Below are 16,032 nucleotides of genomic sequence, written 5' to 3'. Positions count from 1 at the left end.
ATATAGCTTCCCTTTACCACGGGGGGTTGTCTATACAAACGTCCGAATGGAAATAGCCTGAAAACTTAGTGGCACATCTGGGAGCCTCGCATTTTTCGCATGGAAATAGTTTAAAATACGGGTTTGAAATATTATTATCTCTTTCCTTAACTATTTAGGCATTAAATAACTTTAAAACAGTCGCTCTATATCCTTTCTTGGAAACTATATAGCTTCCCTTTACTACAAGGGGTCGTCTATACAAACGTCCCTATGGATATAGCCTGAAAACTTAGTGGCACATCTGGGAGCCTCGCATTTTTCGCATGGAAATAGTTTAAAATACGTGTTTGAAATATTATTATCTCTTTCCTTAACCATTTAGGCATTAAATAACTTTAAAACAGTCGCTCTGTATCCTTTCTTGGAAACTATATAGCTTCCCTTTACTACAAGGGGTCGTCTATACAAACGTCCCTATGGATATAGCCTGAAAACTTAGTGGCACATCTGGGAGCCTCGCATTTTTCGCATGGAAATAGTTTAAAATACGGGTTTGAAATATTATTATCTCTTTCCTTAACCATTTAGGCATTAAATAACTTTAAAACAGTCGCTCTATATCCTTTCTTGGAAACTATATAGCTTCCCTTTACTACAAGGGGTCGTCTATGCAAACGTCCCCATGGATATAGCCTGAAAACTTAGTGGCACATCTGGGAGCCTCGCATTTTTCGCATGGAAATAGTTTAAAATACGTGTTTGAAATATTATTATCTCTTTCCTTAACCATTTAGGCATTAAATAACTTTAAAACAGTCGCTCTATATCCTTTCTTGGAAACTATATAGCTTCCCTTTACTACAAGGGGTCGTCTATACAAACGTCCCTATGGATATAGCCTGAAAACTTAGTGGCACATCCGGGAGCCTCGCATTTTTCGCTTGGAAATAGTTTAAAATACGTGTTTGAAATATTATTATCTCTTTCCTTAACCATTTAGGCATTAAATAACTTTAAAACAGTCGCTCTATACCACCTGGTAAAAACTATATAGCTTCCCTTTACCACGGGGGGTTGCCTATACAAACGTCCGAATGGAAATAGCCTGAAAACTTAGTGGCACATCCGGGAGCCTCGCATTTTTCGCATGGAAATAGTTTAAAATACGTGTTTGAAATATTATTATCTCTTTCCTTAACCATTTAGGCGTTAAATAACTTTAAAACAGTCGCTCTATATCCTTTCTTGGAAACTATATAGCTTCCCTTTACTACAAGGAGTTAGTCTATGCAAACGTCCCTATGGAGCCTCGCATTTTTCGCTTGGAAATAGTTTAAAATACGTGTTTGAAATATTATTATCTCTTTCCTTAACCATTTAGGCATTAAATAACTTTAAAACAGTCGCTCTATATCCTTTCTTGGAAACTATATAGCTTCCCTTTACTACAAGGGGTCGTCTATACAAACGTCCCTATGGATATAGCCTGAAAACTTAGTGGCACATCTGGGAGCCTCGCATTTTTCGCTTGGAAATAGTTTAAAATACGTGTTTGAAATATTATTATCTCTTTCCTTAACCATTTAGGCATTAAATAACTTTAAAACAGTCGCTCTATACCACCTGGTAAAAACTATATAGCTTCCCTTTACCACGGGGGGTTGCCTATACAAACGTCCGAATGGAAATAGCCTGAAAACTTAGTGGCACATCCGGGAGCCTCGCATTTTTCGCATGGAAATAGTTTAAAATACGTGTTTGAAATATTATTATCTCTTTCCTTAACCATTTAGGCGTTAAATAACTTTAAAACAGTCGCTCTATATCCTTTCTTGGAAACTATATAGCTTCCCTTTACTACAAGGAGTTAGTCTATGCAAACGTCCCTATGGAGCCTCGCATTTTTCGCATGGAAATAGTTTAAAATACGTGTTTGAAATATTATTATCTCTTTCCTTAACCATTTAGGCATTAAATAACTTTAAAACAGTCGCTCTATATCCTTTCTTGGAAACTATATAGCTTCCCTTTACTACAAGGGGTCGTCTATACAAACGTCCCTATGGATATAGCCTGAAAACTTAGTGGCACATCTGGGAGCCTCGCATTTTTCGCATGGAAATAGTTTAAAATACGTGTTTGAAATATTATTATCTCTTTCCTTAACCATTTAGGCATTAAATAACTTTAAAACAGTCGCTCTATACCACCTGGTAAAAACTATATAGCTTCCCTTTACCACGGGGGGTTGTCTATACAAACGTCCGAATGGAAATAGCCTGAAAACTTAGTGGCACATCCGGGAGCCTCGCATTTTTCGCATGGAAATAGTTTAAAATACGTGTTTGAAATATTATTATCTCTTTCCTTAACCATTTAGGCGTTAAATAACTTTAAAACAGTCGCTCTATATCCTTTCTTGGAAACTATATAGCTTCCCTTTACTACAAGGGGTTAGTCTATGCAAACGTCCCTATGGAGCCTCGCATTTTTCGCATGGAAATAGTTTAAAATACGTGTTTGAAATATTATTATCTCTTTCCTTAACCATTTAGGCATTAAATAACTTTAAAACAGTCGCTCTATATCCTTTCTTGGAAACTATATAGCTTCCCTTTACTACAAGGGGTCGTATATACAAACGTCCGAATGGATATAGCCTGAAAACTTAGTGGCACATCTGGGAGCCTCGCATTTTTCGCATGGAAATAGTTTAAAATACGGGTTTGAAATATTATTATCTCTTTCCTTAACCATTTAGGCATTAAATAACTTTAAAACAGTCGCTCTATACCACCTGGTGAAAACTATATAGCTTCCCTTTACCACGGGGGGTTGTCTATACAAACGTCCCCATGGAAATAGCCTGAAAACTTAGTGGCACATCTGGGAGCCTCGCATTTTTCGCATGGAAATAGTTTAAAATACGGGTTTGAAATATTATTATCTCTTTCCTTAACCATTTAGGCATTAAATAACTTTAAAACAGTCGCTCTATATCCTTTCTTGAAAACTATATAGCTTCCCTTTACCACGGGGGGTTGTCTATACAAACGTCCGAATGGATATAGCCTGAAAACTTAGTGGCACATCTGGGAGCCTCGCATTTTTCGCATGGAAATAGTTTAAAATACGGGTTTGAAATATTATTATCTCTTTCCTTAACCATTTAGGCATTAAATAACTTTAAAACAGTCGCTCTATACCACCTGGTGAAAACTATATAGCTTCCCTTTACCACAGGGGGCCCTCTATACAAACGTCCCCATCGTAAAAGCCTGAAAACTTAGTGGCACATCTGGGAGCCTCGCATGTTTCGCATGGAAATAGTTTAAAATACGGGTTTGAAATATTATTATCTCTTTCCTTAACCATTTAGGCATTAAATAACTTTAAAACAGTCGCTCTATACCCCCTTTTGGAAACTATAGCCTGAAAACATAGTGGCACATCTGGGAGCCTAGCTTTTTCGAATGGAAATTGTTTTAAGTACGTTTTTGAAATAATATTTTCTGATTCCTTAATCTTTCATGCATAAACTAACGTAAAAAGAGTCGCTCTATACCACCTGGTGAAAACTATATGGCTTCCCTCTGGTGGGGGTTGGAGGTGAGGAGTCGGGGTGAGGGGTTTGCAGTGATTCTGCTATATCTTTTACTGCATCTTATCTTCATATCTTCTTATACAATCTCTGCGTTTCACATCTGAAATTGGTTTGTGTCTCGGGGTGTGTTACTGTTGGTCATCACCCTTTCTTGGTGAGTGTGCCTCAAAACTAAAACAGCCACAAACCGTAACTTTTACGACATGATATGTCTTAGACGAACATCTTGTCTCTGAAATTAACATATTTTACAGATATAAACAGTTGTTAAATATTAGTTATGAAATATATTAATAATAAAACTCTCTTCATTTTCAGGGACTAAACAAATCTGTAGAGCTATAATTGCCTGGAAATTCACAACACACGTAAAGATTGCTATCACCCATCACTGACAGGCCGCTGAAAGTGTGTCTGACAGGATCATTTACTGACGCTACTGCCTCTCCCCAAACACGCACACTCTCACTGTCAGTCGTGGGCAGTTGAGAGAGCTTAAGTGTCTAATGTCCAGAAATCTCTCGAAAAATCCGACAACGATTTCAAAGTTATTCAATATTTCTGCAAAATCTAAAGATTCTGTTTGCACTATACTTGTAATGGGATGTCCTCAGTGGTAGCGAGAACTTGAATCCGATTTTATGAGATTGAGGTAATCTAGGCATGTGATTATTCCTGTTTTGTTTATTTAAAGCAGTAATTGTTTATTGTTGAGCAAGTTTATCTCTGCAGCCGTTGAAATATGCAGCTTCTCGCCGACTCGTCTCGCATCAAAACACAAGGCTGTGTACTCGCGGGCAACAACAACAAACGTATATTTCGTATATGGTGACACGAGGCAGGAGACTATACGTTTAACTGCAACAAACTCATACATTTAATTAAGCATTTTGAGGATTTCTTTTACAAACTGTGCTAGTTTTCTTTGTTCTGATAAACTTTCAGTATTGAGTAACATAGTGGTATCGCACAAGGTCTTGTAAAATACTTCTTTTGAAGATATAACTTACGCAAGTTATGCAGAAAAGGATATATTAGTAGATAGTGATATTCGTCAGCTAAGTCAATGACTACAAATTCTGTCTGGTATATTTTCCCATCGCCCCTTTTCTATTGGTAATCTATGGTTTGTGGATCTTATTTTAGTAATCGGGATACTGAGTCTTAAGGGTAGCGACAGCAGATAATTTTCTAACTGGAGTTTATGTTTAAATATTCGGTAAAATACTGCCTTGGGAGAGTTGTTTACATAACTTGTCCACGTCTGGCTACACTGATTTAATCCGTTTATATTTGGCATGAATTGTTAGGTCCGTATAAAACTAAGGCCTAATCTATCAAATAGTCCTTTAACATATTTATGGTTACAGCAGTCTGCAAAACTATACATAACAGTACACGTTGGTTTATTATAAGTTATCTTAGACCAATATGTCAACATTCTTTGTTTAATTAAATCCGTAATAGGGGTTCTTCCCAGCTCTCCATATAAAAAATAGTGGGGTGTGCTTTTTTTACCCTTAGTATATATATTAAGAAATCTGTGTAAACATTTTCTATCATATCTAGTTTATCAAATCCCCAAATTTCGGAACCATATGTTAATATAGGCACGATTGTTTGATCAAATAATAATAGCTGGCAGTCTATTGGCAAGTCAAGATTACGTATTCTAATATATATTAAGTGCTTAGCTTTTCTATCTTGAGCTACTAACGACATCTTGGCTGCTAGGGAATTTCAAGTTCGTTTAAAAACCAGACCCAAGTACTTATAGTGATCTACTACTTCAACAACATTATCGCCTATCCTAAACACATTATTGTTCTTTCTTGATCCAAATACAACCACCTTAGTTTTATCAATATTAATACTCAGCTTCCATTGTTTTCAATATTCATAATAAAACATTCATATTATTTTTCTCTTAGGTCACAGGGGTTATCTGCAAGTCTAATAGTATCATCTGCATATTGCAAAACAATAATATTTTTACAGATTCTAACTACTTCATCTTCCGATATAACATCAATACCTTTACGTATTTCCTGTTGTAGATATTCTTCAAGGTCATTTAGGTACAGAGCACACAGGATTGGCGATAGATTTTCCCCCTGTCTTACTCCGATATTACTAGAGAAAAACGATGAATCTTCACACGACTTTATGCCTTGATACATGTTAAATATGAGCTCGAAACGTTTACCTTGTACATTTGTTTTTATTAATTTTTGCCATAGCCCAAAGCACCAAACGTTTTCGAAGGCCTTAGAGAAGTCTATAAATGTACAATACAGTTTCTTTTTGTGTGTCTTGAGGTATTCAATGAGGGAGTGCAATACGAACATGTTATCAACAGTAGAATATCCGTATCGAAATCATCCTTGTGATTCTGATAACAAATTATTATTTTCTAGATAATTATTAATTCTTTCACTTAAAATAGAAGTAAAGGGCAGATGACCACGGAGTACGCTGATGACTGTGTCGGATTAACGAGACTGATTAATGAGTGATTTCGGTAATTCGTTGCAAATTAGGTGTGTCGGAGTCGGAGTGCTAGACTGTCGGATTAACGGGTCTAAATAGGTTCCCATCATTAGTGTCGGATAAAGCCGATTGTCGGATTAACGAGACTTGATTGTTGTATGACAGAATATACGTTTTTATTAGAAGTACTAAGACAGAGACATTTCTTCTGACTGCAAAGTTTTCAAAGAGCAGTACATCGAAAATGTTCTTCACATAACGTGTCCCGAACATGTCTAGGTGAGGCAACTTGAGTGGACAATACTTTAAGCCAACTTGTGAATGTTCCTATTAATTTTTAACCAGAAATGCCAACCAATTAAACAACTAAAAAAAATACAAAGGTTGTATAGAATAGAATAGAATTTATTGTACTGAACACCCTCATAGGGCAGGGTACAGACTATGTACATATGAACATGTATATAATTATAGATATGACAGGTATATGTATATATGATGTACATTTTGTATAGAGGCATTATTTCATTTACATCATATAAACATTTATGTATATTAGGTTATTGCTGGTTATTTCACTTAATTGGATCGAATATAATAGAATTTTCTTATGGCCTCAGCTTGTACATGTGGTATATAGTCCGGGCAACAAGACTTGACCATTCTTTTGGTGGATTCATAAAGTGTTTTAAGAGGTTTGTTTTATCGGTCTGGGAAGGGTCGCCTATTTCTACCAGTGCCATCAGATTTCTCCTAAGGTCTGTATATAGTGGGCATGAAAGCAGGAAGTGTTCTTCATCCTCTACGGAATGGCAGTCACAGTGCGGACAGAACCTATTTTCAACTGGGGTGTTGGAGTATCTCCCCCTCTCAATTTCCAGGCTGTGAAGACTCAGTCGGAGCTTGGTAAGGTTGTATATGTCACCAGGTCTCCAATGTCATCACACATGTCTGGCCAGAGCTCGAGTGGCAGGGGAAGAGCAGGAGCAGGAGGTCTTGGTGTGGTGTCACTAATGCCAGCTGGAGATTAACTGATGATTACAAGGCCTGTGATTTCAGCAGATTTGTACAGACCCTGATACTGCAGTAATCTTGACTTGCCAAATATCATAGGCTTGGAAGGGACTGTAATGGATATATTTGTTTCATGATCTGTATGACAGCATAGGTACAATAGGATTATGTCTGATTTATTTGGATCTGGAAAGGATATTTATTGCAGAAAACAATCCATTCCCGAAAAAAACACATCATAATTCATACATACACATATACAGACAGACATACATACCTGAAAACACAAAGAAATAATTTAATGCATAGAAAATATCAACAGTACAGATTTGATGATATTATACATAAAATGTCATAGGTTGATCCACGGGAATCTATTGCTCGACACCATCCATTTGAAACATATGCAATTGATGTTGATGGCTAAATATTTGAGAGGATGTGGTGAAATAATATGTTTTCATTATTGTGGACATTTACATTTTGTGTGGATACTTTTCCAAAGAGTATATTTATTTCTTTCGTGTGTTTGATACAATAAAGTAGGTAGTGTCTTTCCTCATTAATGGTTGAACATGTAGAGCATAGTTTCTGATGTAGTGGGGTGGGTGGCTTTGTATGTCTTCCAAGTTCTATAGTTAATTTATGGTTACTTACTCCTAGTTTAGAAAAGTGCACTCGATATTTTCTTATTTTACAGTGACTGAAATATGATTCTAATCTTATTTCATTTTTAACTGTCCTGAATGTCCTCAGTTTTTTCTTGCACCTTTTGGGGCACGGTTGGCCGAGTCGTCTGAGGCGCAGCAATTCGCTGTGCAGAAAAGCGCGTCCCTTGGGCACGCCAGAAATCTATGATCGTGGGTTCGAATCCCGGTTCGCCCCGATTATGTTTCTAGATTTGGTCAGTACGACAACCGTGCTCGTGGGTTTCACCGAAGTGGTTAACGTCTGACACCTGCATCACTTCGGGCTTTCCTATCACATGGAACGGGGCGGTCGGGGAGCCTAGTGGGTAAAGCAGAATTTCACTATGTTGAAGAACCACCATAGTGATAGCAATTCGTAATTTATATTAGTACTGTGTACATAAGAGTATAGAATCCTAGTTCTGCTCGCCTTGCCCAATTGTGTGTTGTTTTGTTGACACCTAACATGGATATACAACATCGGCGCCGCAGTTTCTCGGGGATTAATTAATCAAAGTTGTTCAGACTAGGGGTGTTGCGTCTATACCCCAGATTTGGGTAGATTATTGGTAGACTGAAGCTTATGGTAGTACCTAGACCCTATTTCAAGGGAGGTTTGGCGCTATTATTAAGTTTATCATTTGCTTCAAATGTTATTCATAAATAATTATATCTATCCATAACTAGAATTTTTGCACCAACCAAGGTCCAAGTATTCGTTTCTTCTATTTTACTTGATTTGCCAAACACTGCAACATTTGTTTTTTCACCTTTAATCTTTAGGTTATTTGTTACACGAAATACTCTTAGACCATCAAATAACTCGTGCAGAATTTTTGGAAGTGGCAAAAAGTACAAAGTCATCGGCAAACAACAAATGACAAATGTTTAAAGCATTAAGTGTTATTTTGTTATTTTCTTGTTTGATATGTGGTGGACGATCATTGTGGAATATATTAAATAATCTGGGAGACAAAATGCACCCATGTCTTATGCCGATGTTGGATTTAAAGGATTGTGAAATGCCCCGTCAATTTTCACTTTATAAGAACTATTTCCTGACATTTTATGTGAAATAGCTTTGTTAGGGGTAGTGCTCTGTCAACTGAATCAGAGGCCTTTTGAAAGTCTACAAAGGAAGTGTATACATTTTTCTTTTTACTTTTTGTTAAAACTATTAAATAAATATTTTATGAACAAATACATTACTTGATGTTCGGTAGCCCTTTCTTAATCCAGAATGAATATCTTCATTTTTGGAAACAAGAAGTCTAGACTCTCTAGACTCTTTCCTTTTAGGGTCTGTTAGGGGACTTGTTTGTTTATTGTGACGTGATACATTCTGTGGCAAGTTCCAGATTCCAGAGGAGTTTCTAGGGAGTTAGAAATGTCACAGCAATAACTGGATAACACATTTAGTGCTTCTGTGAGATCCTAAAAGATAAGCACATACTACCTGAAACCCAGAATGGGGCATGCGGTTGACATTCTGTAAGAATGAGGTTCATGAAGTTGACAGGGCTAACTGATACATATAAACAAGGAACATCCTGCCTCATGATAAAAGTGCTAACACCAGCTAGCTACAGATTTTTGAAACTTAGGCCGTGGTCAGCCTTTAACACACCCAGGGCATCTCACAACAGACTCTCAATAAGACTCAGATATTTACAGAGCGCTGAGAACTCACAAACAGGGCTATGTAACTTTCAAGACTGGATGATGTCCAAAAAAATATTTCTTGCAAGGTACGTACTATTTTTTTAAGTTTTCGTGCAACGTTGAAAGGAAGCAGGATTTGCTTTCAAAATGCCACTTTGGGAAACATGTACATTGTCACGTGTTAGTTTTTAGTAATTTATTAAAATAGAGGCGTTTCTTTTCTCCATGTTTGCGGGTATAATATGTCCAGAGTTTTGTTTAATGGGTTTCAAATGGTTTTCGATTAGTATGTGCTCGCATGTGAAACGTAAAATATTAAAATTTCATAAAGAAGAGCACTCCACGTATCTTTCATGTCGGGGACAATACGTATTGAATGACGGTAGGGTGAAGGGCGTTTAGGTTTAGTCTTTATCATATGCGCAGTGGAAATGAGTATCTATTGTTCTTTTTATGTAAAATACATTCATTTGAATATTACTTTTTCTCATGTTATGTTATGTTATGTTATGTTATGTTATGTTATGTTATGTTATGTTATGTTTTGTTTTGTTATGTCATTAAACATTCTTATGGAAGGAAGGAGATAATAATGCTGCATACCCGCATTTGAAACTATTTCCATGCTCCTGGATTTGCCACTAAGTTTTCAGGCTATTTCCAAAGGGATGTTGTGTAGATAATCTCCCCCGTGTTAAAGGAAAGCCATATAGTGTTCCAAAGGGGGTATTGAGAGACTCCTTTTACGTTTGTTTATACCTAAATAGTTAAGGAAGGAGAAAATAGTATTTCAAATATAGTTTTCCAAACGGGACACAGAACGATTCCGTTTACGTTTTTTTATGCCTAACTAGTTAAGGAAGGTGAACATTGTATTTCAAACACGTATTGTAAACTATTTGCATGCAAGAAATGCGAGGCTCCCATATGTGCCACTACGTTTTCAGGGCATTTCCAAAGGGACGTTTGCATAGACAGCCCCTCGTGTTGGTTGGGTTGGTTGGTTGTTTGGTTGTTTAACGCTGCACTCAGCAATATTCGAGCTATTTGACGGCGGTCTGTAAATAATCGAGTCTGGACCAGACAATCCAGTATTTAATATGATGCGCATCTCTTCACGCAATCGGGATCGATGATCGTGTCAAAGCGAAGCCATATATCTTCCCAAAGTGCGTTTTTAAACAACTCTTTTTAAGTTATTTGATGCCTAAATGAATGTGAAAAGAACTAATACTATTTTAAACCCGTATTTTAGCGTTCCAAACGGGGTGTAGAGCGAATACATTTACGTTATTTATGCCTAAACAGTTAAGGAAGGAGAAAATAGTATTTCAAATACGTATTTTAAACTACTTCGATGCGAAAAATGCGAGGCTCCCAGATGTGCCACTTAGTTTTCAGGCTATGTCCATAAGAACGTTTGCATAGACAACCCCATGTAGTAAAGGGAAGCAATATAGTTTCTAAAAGGGGGTATAGAGCGACTGTTTTAAAGTTATTTTATGCCTAAATGGTAAAGGAAAGAGATAATAATATTTATAATATTTCAAACCCGTATATTAAACCTTTTCTATGCGAAACATGTGAGCTTCACAGATGTGCCACTAAGTTTTCAGGCTATTTCAATTGAGACGTTTGCATAGACACACACACGTACACACGAACACACGAACACACGAACGCACGCACTCATTCACTCACTAACACACAAATAAGAAAGTAATGGTATATGTTAACTATATTGTTCGTACTATATAAGGTTATAGAAAGAGATGGCTGAAACTCGTTAATGGAATTGTGATATACATAAACCAAGAGCATATATTCCTAGTTATAAAGACATTGGTTCTAGTTTAAACTGCCTACACCTTGTGCTAAAAACTGGTAACAGTGTTAACCTAAATTTAAGGATTCTAATGGTTGTACACATTTCTTCAAATGTTTATATATTGTCATTATTTTATTTCTTCCAGGCATGGACGTTGTGAAACAAACGTGAGTATTATTATCTACAGTGGCCATGTAACCTAGACATTGTAGCACCCTACCTTCAGTTGGTTACAGGTTTTCATAAATGCACGGCGAAGATAATGGATATCGACGCGTTATGTTTCATTTAGTACTCATAAATGTAAGTGGCTTTACACCACTCAGTGTCCGGGAGTCTCAAGCAATAGAAAAATAGGACTTCTTTTGAAAACTTGTTGATTTTACACTTTCTACCTTTGTCTACAGAATGAAGACATATGGCACACAAAAGAGCTCGGCACATGTAAGAGTTTACTGGCTAAAGTTGATGGAATATTCCAGTGCAAACTGTGTCCAGAATCAACGTCACGACGGTACAATGTCAAGGAAGGACACATCAACAAGCACACACAACATGCCGTCAAAGTTGGGGGTATGTATAAATTGGTGTTTGTTATTAATCTAATATTGCGTGGTATGTACCTAGCGTATACGTGGCATTACGCATACGTGTAAAACGGTGTCCATTACACAACCTCACAAGCCCAACGCACCATTTTATCTGGTATAATAGTGAGGTGAGGTGAGGTAAAATGGGGTTTAACGTCGCCTCGAAGATTATTGCACTATTTAGCGACGTGCATGCTCGTGTTTGTGTGAGTGGCTGCTTGTACTGGTCCGGACTGATGCCGTTTTATAGTGCTAGCTCACTGAGATGCCATGCCACAGTTTAACATGAATACCCCACACAGAGACAGCATACTGACTCCGAGCCGACCAGTCCTTGTTTAAGCACCTTAATGCCGAGCGCCAGACATGTTAACAACAAGTACCATCTTTTGGTATGACGCGGCCGGGGATCGAACCCCGGACCTTCCGCTCACCGGGCGGACGTTCTACCACTAGACCACGGAGGCGGTCCGGTATAATAATCCGTATTTGTGTCCTTGCAGATTTATGGGTGTTAAGCTGCTTTTTGGATTGTACTCCGAAACAAGACCGGTGCCATTACCACTGCCCGTGTGGTAAACTCTTCCGGAGAAAGTTCACATTTGTCCGACTCACGACCACGGTTTGCCCTTTTGTTCTGACAACAAACCAGACAGCTTCTGAGGAAAGAACTTCAGCAGAGTCCCCTAAAATCCAAAAAGTGAAGAGAGAGCAAGTTCCGAAAGTGACATGTTTTGTCTGCAATGCAATGATCTCTAAGAAAAACATTAAAAGACATATTGAGACACACAATGCACGAGATGAAGTGAAAACCAAGTCATACCAACGTGGAATATGCGTTGATAAACACCGCGGTCTCTACATGATCAGCAAGTCCAGTATCGGTCCAGATTACCCACTTCATGTACAAATGAACACTGTCACACAGCAGATACAATGTGAACATGAAAATTGCAATTTAGCTTTGGGTGTTGCAGCAAGGGGCAATGTAGGTATTTATCAGTGCCACCATTTGCAATCAGTTATCATAAAGAAGTGCAAAGCGTGCGGTCACTTCTACAGGTACCAAGAGCACAGGGATGGTATACACAATTTTGACGACCACGTGTTCCTGTCAGTTCGCCTGTGCCACTGGTTCAGAGTTAACTTGAAGGTACATTATACCTAATTTAGTTAGTTTATGGACGACTCCCTTCTCCAAAACAACACTTTGCATATTTATGTGATCGTGATATCTGATTGTTGTATGGCGCATTGTTTGTTGATATATGCACTTGATGTGGGCCGGTGACATTCGGACTTTAAACACTTTTGACTGTTAACTTAGGATTAGTTTAAAATATCGGCATAATGAATGTGATCAATTTCGCCTGCTTAATGGTTTCAGAATCATACAGCCGTTGGAAGGGCTGCCGATATCTTATCAGAAGATTCCGGCTTACATTTTCCCGGAGACAAAATGTTACAGGGATATCTGCACTTTGAGGCAATGTGCGATCACAAGTACAACTTTACCTGTGACATCTGTGGCCGTTTTCCATGTTGCCTGGTGACAGATGCAAATAGGAAATGTGCATTTCCATTAGCATGTAAGTCTAATTTATAATTTCCAGTGTCTAAGAAATGTATAAGCGCATTAACGATGTAGTTTCAAAATGTAAAAATGGAAAGCAAAAATGTAAGGTCCATTATCTCATGGTTGGTCACAAACAATATCCCATAATGATGTTTCCTAATCCCTGTTCTCTCGTCTCTTATGGTAAACATGTATTGCTTACAGTGTCACAAGTACCAGGGACAGAAACAGCTACAGATGGAATCAACATGGATGTGTTTTGGAGCCAAACGGTGGAGGCGTCTATTTTACTTCGGGGTTTTGGAAAAGGTGCAAATCCTCATATTGTATTATAAATGACTCATCTTGTCTGTGTGTGTGTGTGTGTGTGAGAGAGAGAGAGAGAGAGAGAGAGAGAGAGAGAGAGAGAGAGAGAGTGAGTGAGTGAGAGAGAGAGAGAGAGAGAGAGAGAGAGAGAGAGAGGGGGGGGGGGGGGGGAACTAAAATTAAAGTTACTGTAAGGATATTGTTTATATACACTATAATGTATTTATCATTTCATTCCCTGACAGAAGCAGCCAACGTCGGGCGTGTTACACCTAGTTATGACAACTGGGCTCCTTTCATTGGATTAGCCAGAAAAGATGAAAATGCTTTCAACACTGAAGCTGAAAAAGTTCGATCTCTCAGAACCCATCTTCGAGATACAGATTTTGATACAGGGGATAAGGAACTGACTGAAGATTTCCTGATCCAAATGTTATGTGAAAAGAAGGTAAATATGACATAATCGAAAGGCCTTATTGATATCAACTAGGCACATTTGTACAATTCTTGCAATCTTGATATGCGTAGGTAGTAATATTACAAATTGAGATATGATATGATATGATATGATAAGCATAGTCACTCATGTTTTCGACATTTTCTATATCATATCATGTAGGATCTGGATGTACGGCACTGGTGTACAAAGATGGAAGTAGACGCCAAAGGGACCAAATTAGAGATGATCAACAGCTTGAAGGAAAAGTTGAAAAGCAAATCAACCTTCAACAAGTTATTTTCAAGCATATGGGGCCATTCTGGTAATTATGCCTACTATTGCATTTAAAATGATGAATAAAACATATATAGTGTGTGTTCCCACATTCAAGTGCCAGACTAAATGATGCAAAATAACTACTTACTTTGTAACACAATTGCTTTTGCTTGGTAATATTATTTTCGTTAAATGTCTTCAAGATAGGCCATCCCCAGCCCCCTCTGCATAAGAATCAGCACTGAGTCTGTTAATGGAATGTCATTTTGTAACTTGAAACTCCACAATCTGACTACTGGAGTATATAGTATACTATTAAAAGCAAGGTTAAACCAAATGTGTCCCATCACTATGTTAATGTTCATTCAGGTGGATGGGTATCAGCGTCCTGCCCCCATAGAATAGTGTACGCATTCAAAGCTATTCTGAGGCCTGAAAGTGTCAGAGACCATGTCGACATCATTCTATCTATGTCAAGACAACCGCCAGTCATCATTAGTGACGTAGCCCCAATGATGTCACGCCATGGTAACAAGCGGCGGAAGAACATGTTCTCGCCCAACGAAGGACGCTTGGGTGAAGCGACTGCAGACAACATAAAAAAAGCTAAGGAGGGGGTATTTTCAAAGAGTATACCTTGCATGAAGGAATGGGTGACAGTAGCACCAGTCTCCGACTATGATTTGCCAACCTCAAATGAAACGTTCTGTTTGCTGGATAGGTTTCATGAAGGGAATACAAAATCAGATGAGGAACTCCTAAGGCGTATAACGTTTGTTCCCGAAATGAAGGGCTCAATAAATTCACAAGTTGAAGAGCAGCTGCACAGGGAAATGAACCGGAACAACTACTTTCTAGATGCGATGTCGCCGGGAAACTACATGTTTGTCCTGCGATTGCTTCTACATTTTCACAATGAACATACAAACAGGAAAATGACAGAAGCAATCAAAGGAAAACTGTACACAGACATTTCGTATGGTGAAATACGTCATGACAAGTTTGGCCGCCTGCATCTTTCAGGTAAGAACTTATAAGTGGCATTCTATGACATGATCATGTATGACGTTTATTGGGAAGTGAGTGAGTGAGTATGGTTTTACGCCGCTTTCATCAATATTCCAGCAATATTGCGGCGAGGGACACCAGAAATAGGCTTCACATGTGGGAATCGAACCCGGGTCTTCAGCGTGACCAGCAAGCGTTTAACCACTAGGGTACTCCACCGTCCATATGAAGAAATTGAATACAATATAATAGGTTGACATTATTTTGACGATATACGCCAATCAGCACGCACAAGCGTCGTATTTCATTTCCAAAGTGACATTTTACCTTCCAGATTTGGACAATGCAGCAGAAAAAGAAGGTAAATTGATACAATTTATTTCTAACATGTTGATATACATGTACCTAAACATGCAGCATGATTTAGCATCCATTACGTGCCTTGTCTAATTATAAGTTAGATGACAAGAAATAATAAAGGCTCTTGTTGTATTTTATTTGAACTTTTACAATGGCATGTTAAACTTTATCTGTTGTTTTTCAGTGATCCATTCATATAATTTTCAAG

The 16,032-nt window shown here is 37.9% G+C and overlaps 1 protein-coding gene across 1 annotated transcript; it reads left to right on the top strand.

The window, feature by feature from the left end:
- Window positions 1-11,484: 11,484 nt before the first annotated feature.
- On the top strand, window positions 11,485-15,825 carry LOC124149297 (the record flags this gene model as incomplete). Its single annotated transcript, XM_048391699.1, has 9 exons — window positions 11,485-11,572; window positions 11,677-11,842; window positions 12,363-13,012; window positions 13,247-13,448; window positions 13,640-13,744; window positions 13,987-14,189; window positions 14,361-14,502; window positions 14,826-15,479; window positions 15,799-15,825. Coding segments are annotated over exons 1-9 (2,206 nt in total), but the record flags the coding sequence as incomplete, so codon positions are not given.
- Window positions 15,826-16,032: the final 207 nt, after the last annotated feature.

This window comes from Haliotis rufescens, unplaced genomic scaffold, assembly GCF_023055435.1.
Source record: "Haliotis rufescens isolate VD_foot unplaced genomic scaffold, xgHalRufe1.0.p SCAF_96, whole genome shotgun sequence".
NCBI lineage: Eukaryota > Metazoa > Mollusca > Gastropoda > Lepetellida > Haliotidae > Haliotis > Haliotis rufescens.
The sequence above is the reverse complement of the archived record's forward strand: the minus strand, read 5'-3'. Positions and strand labels throughout refer to the sequence as shown.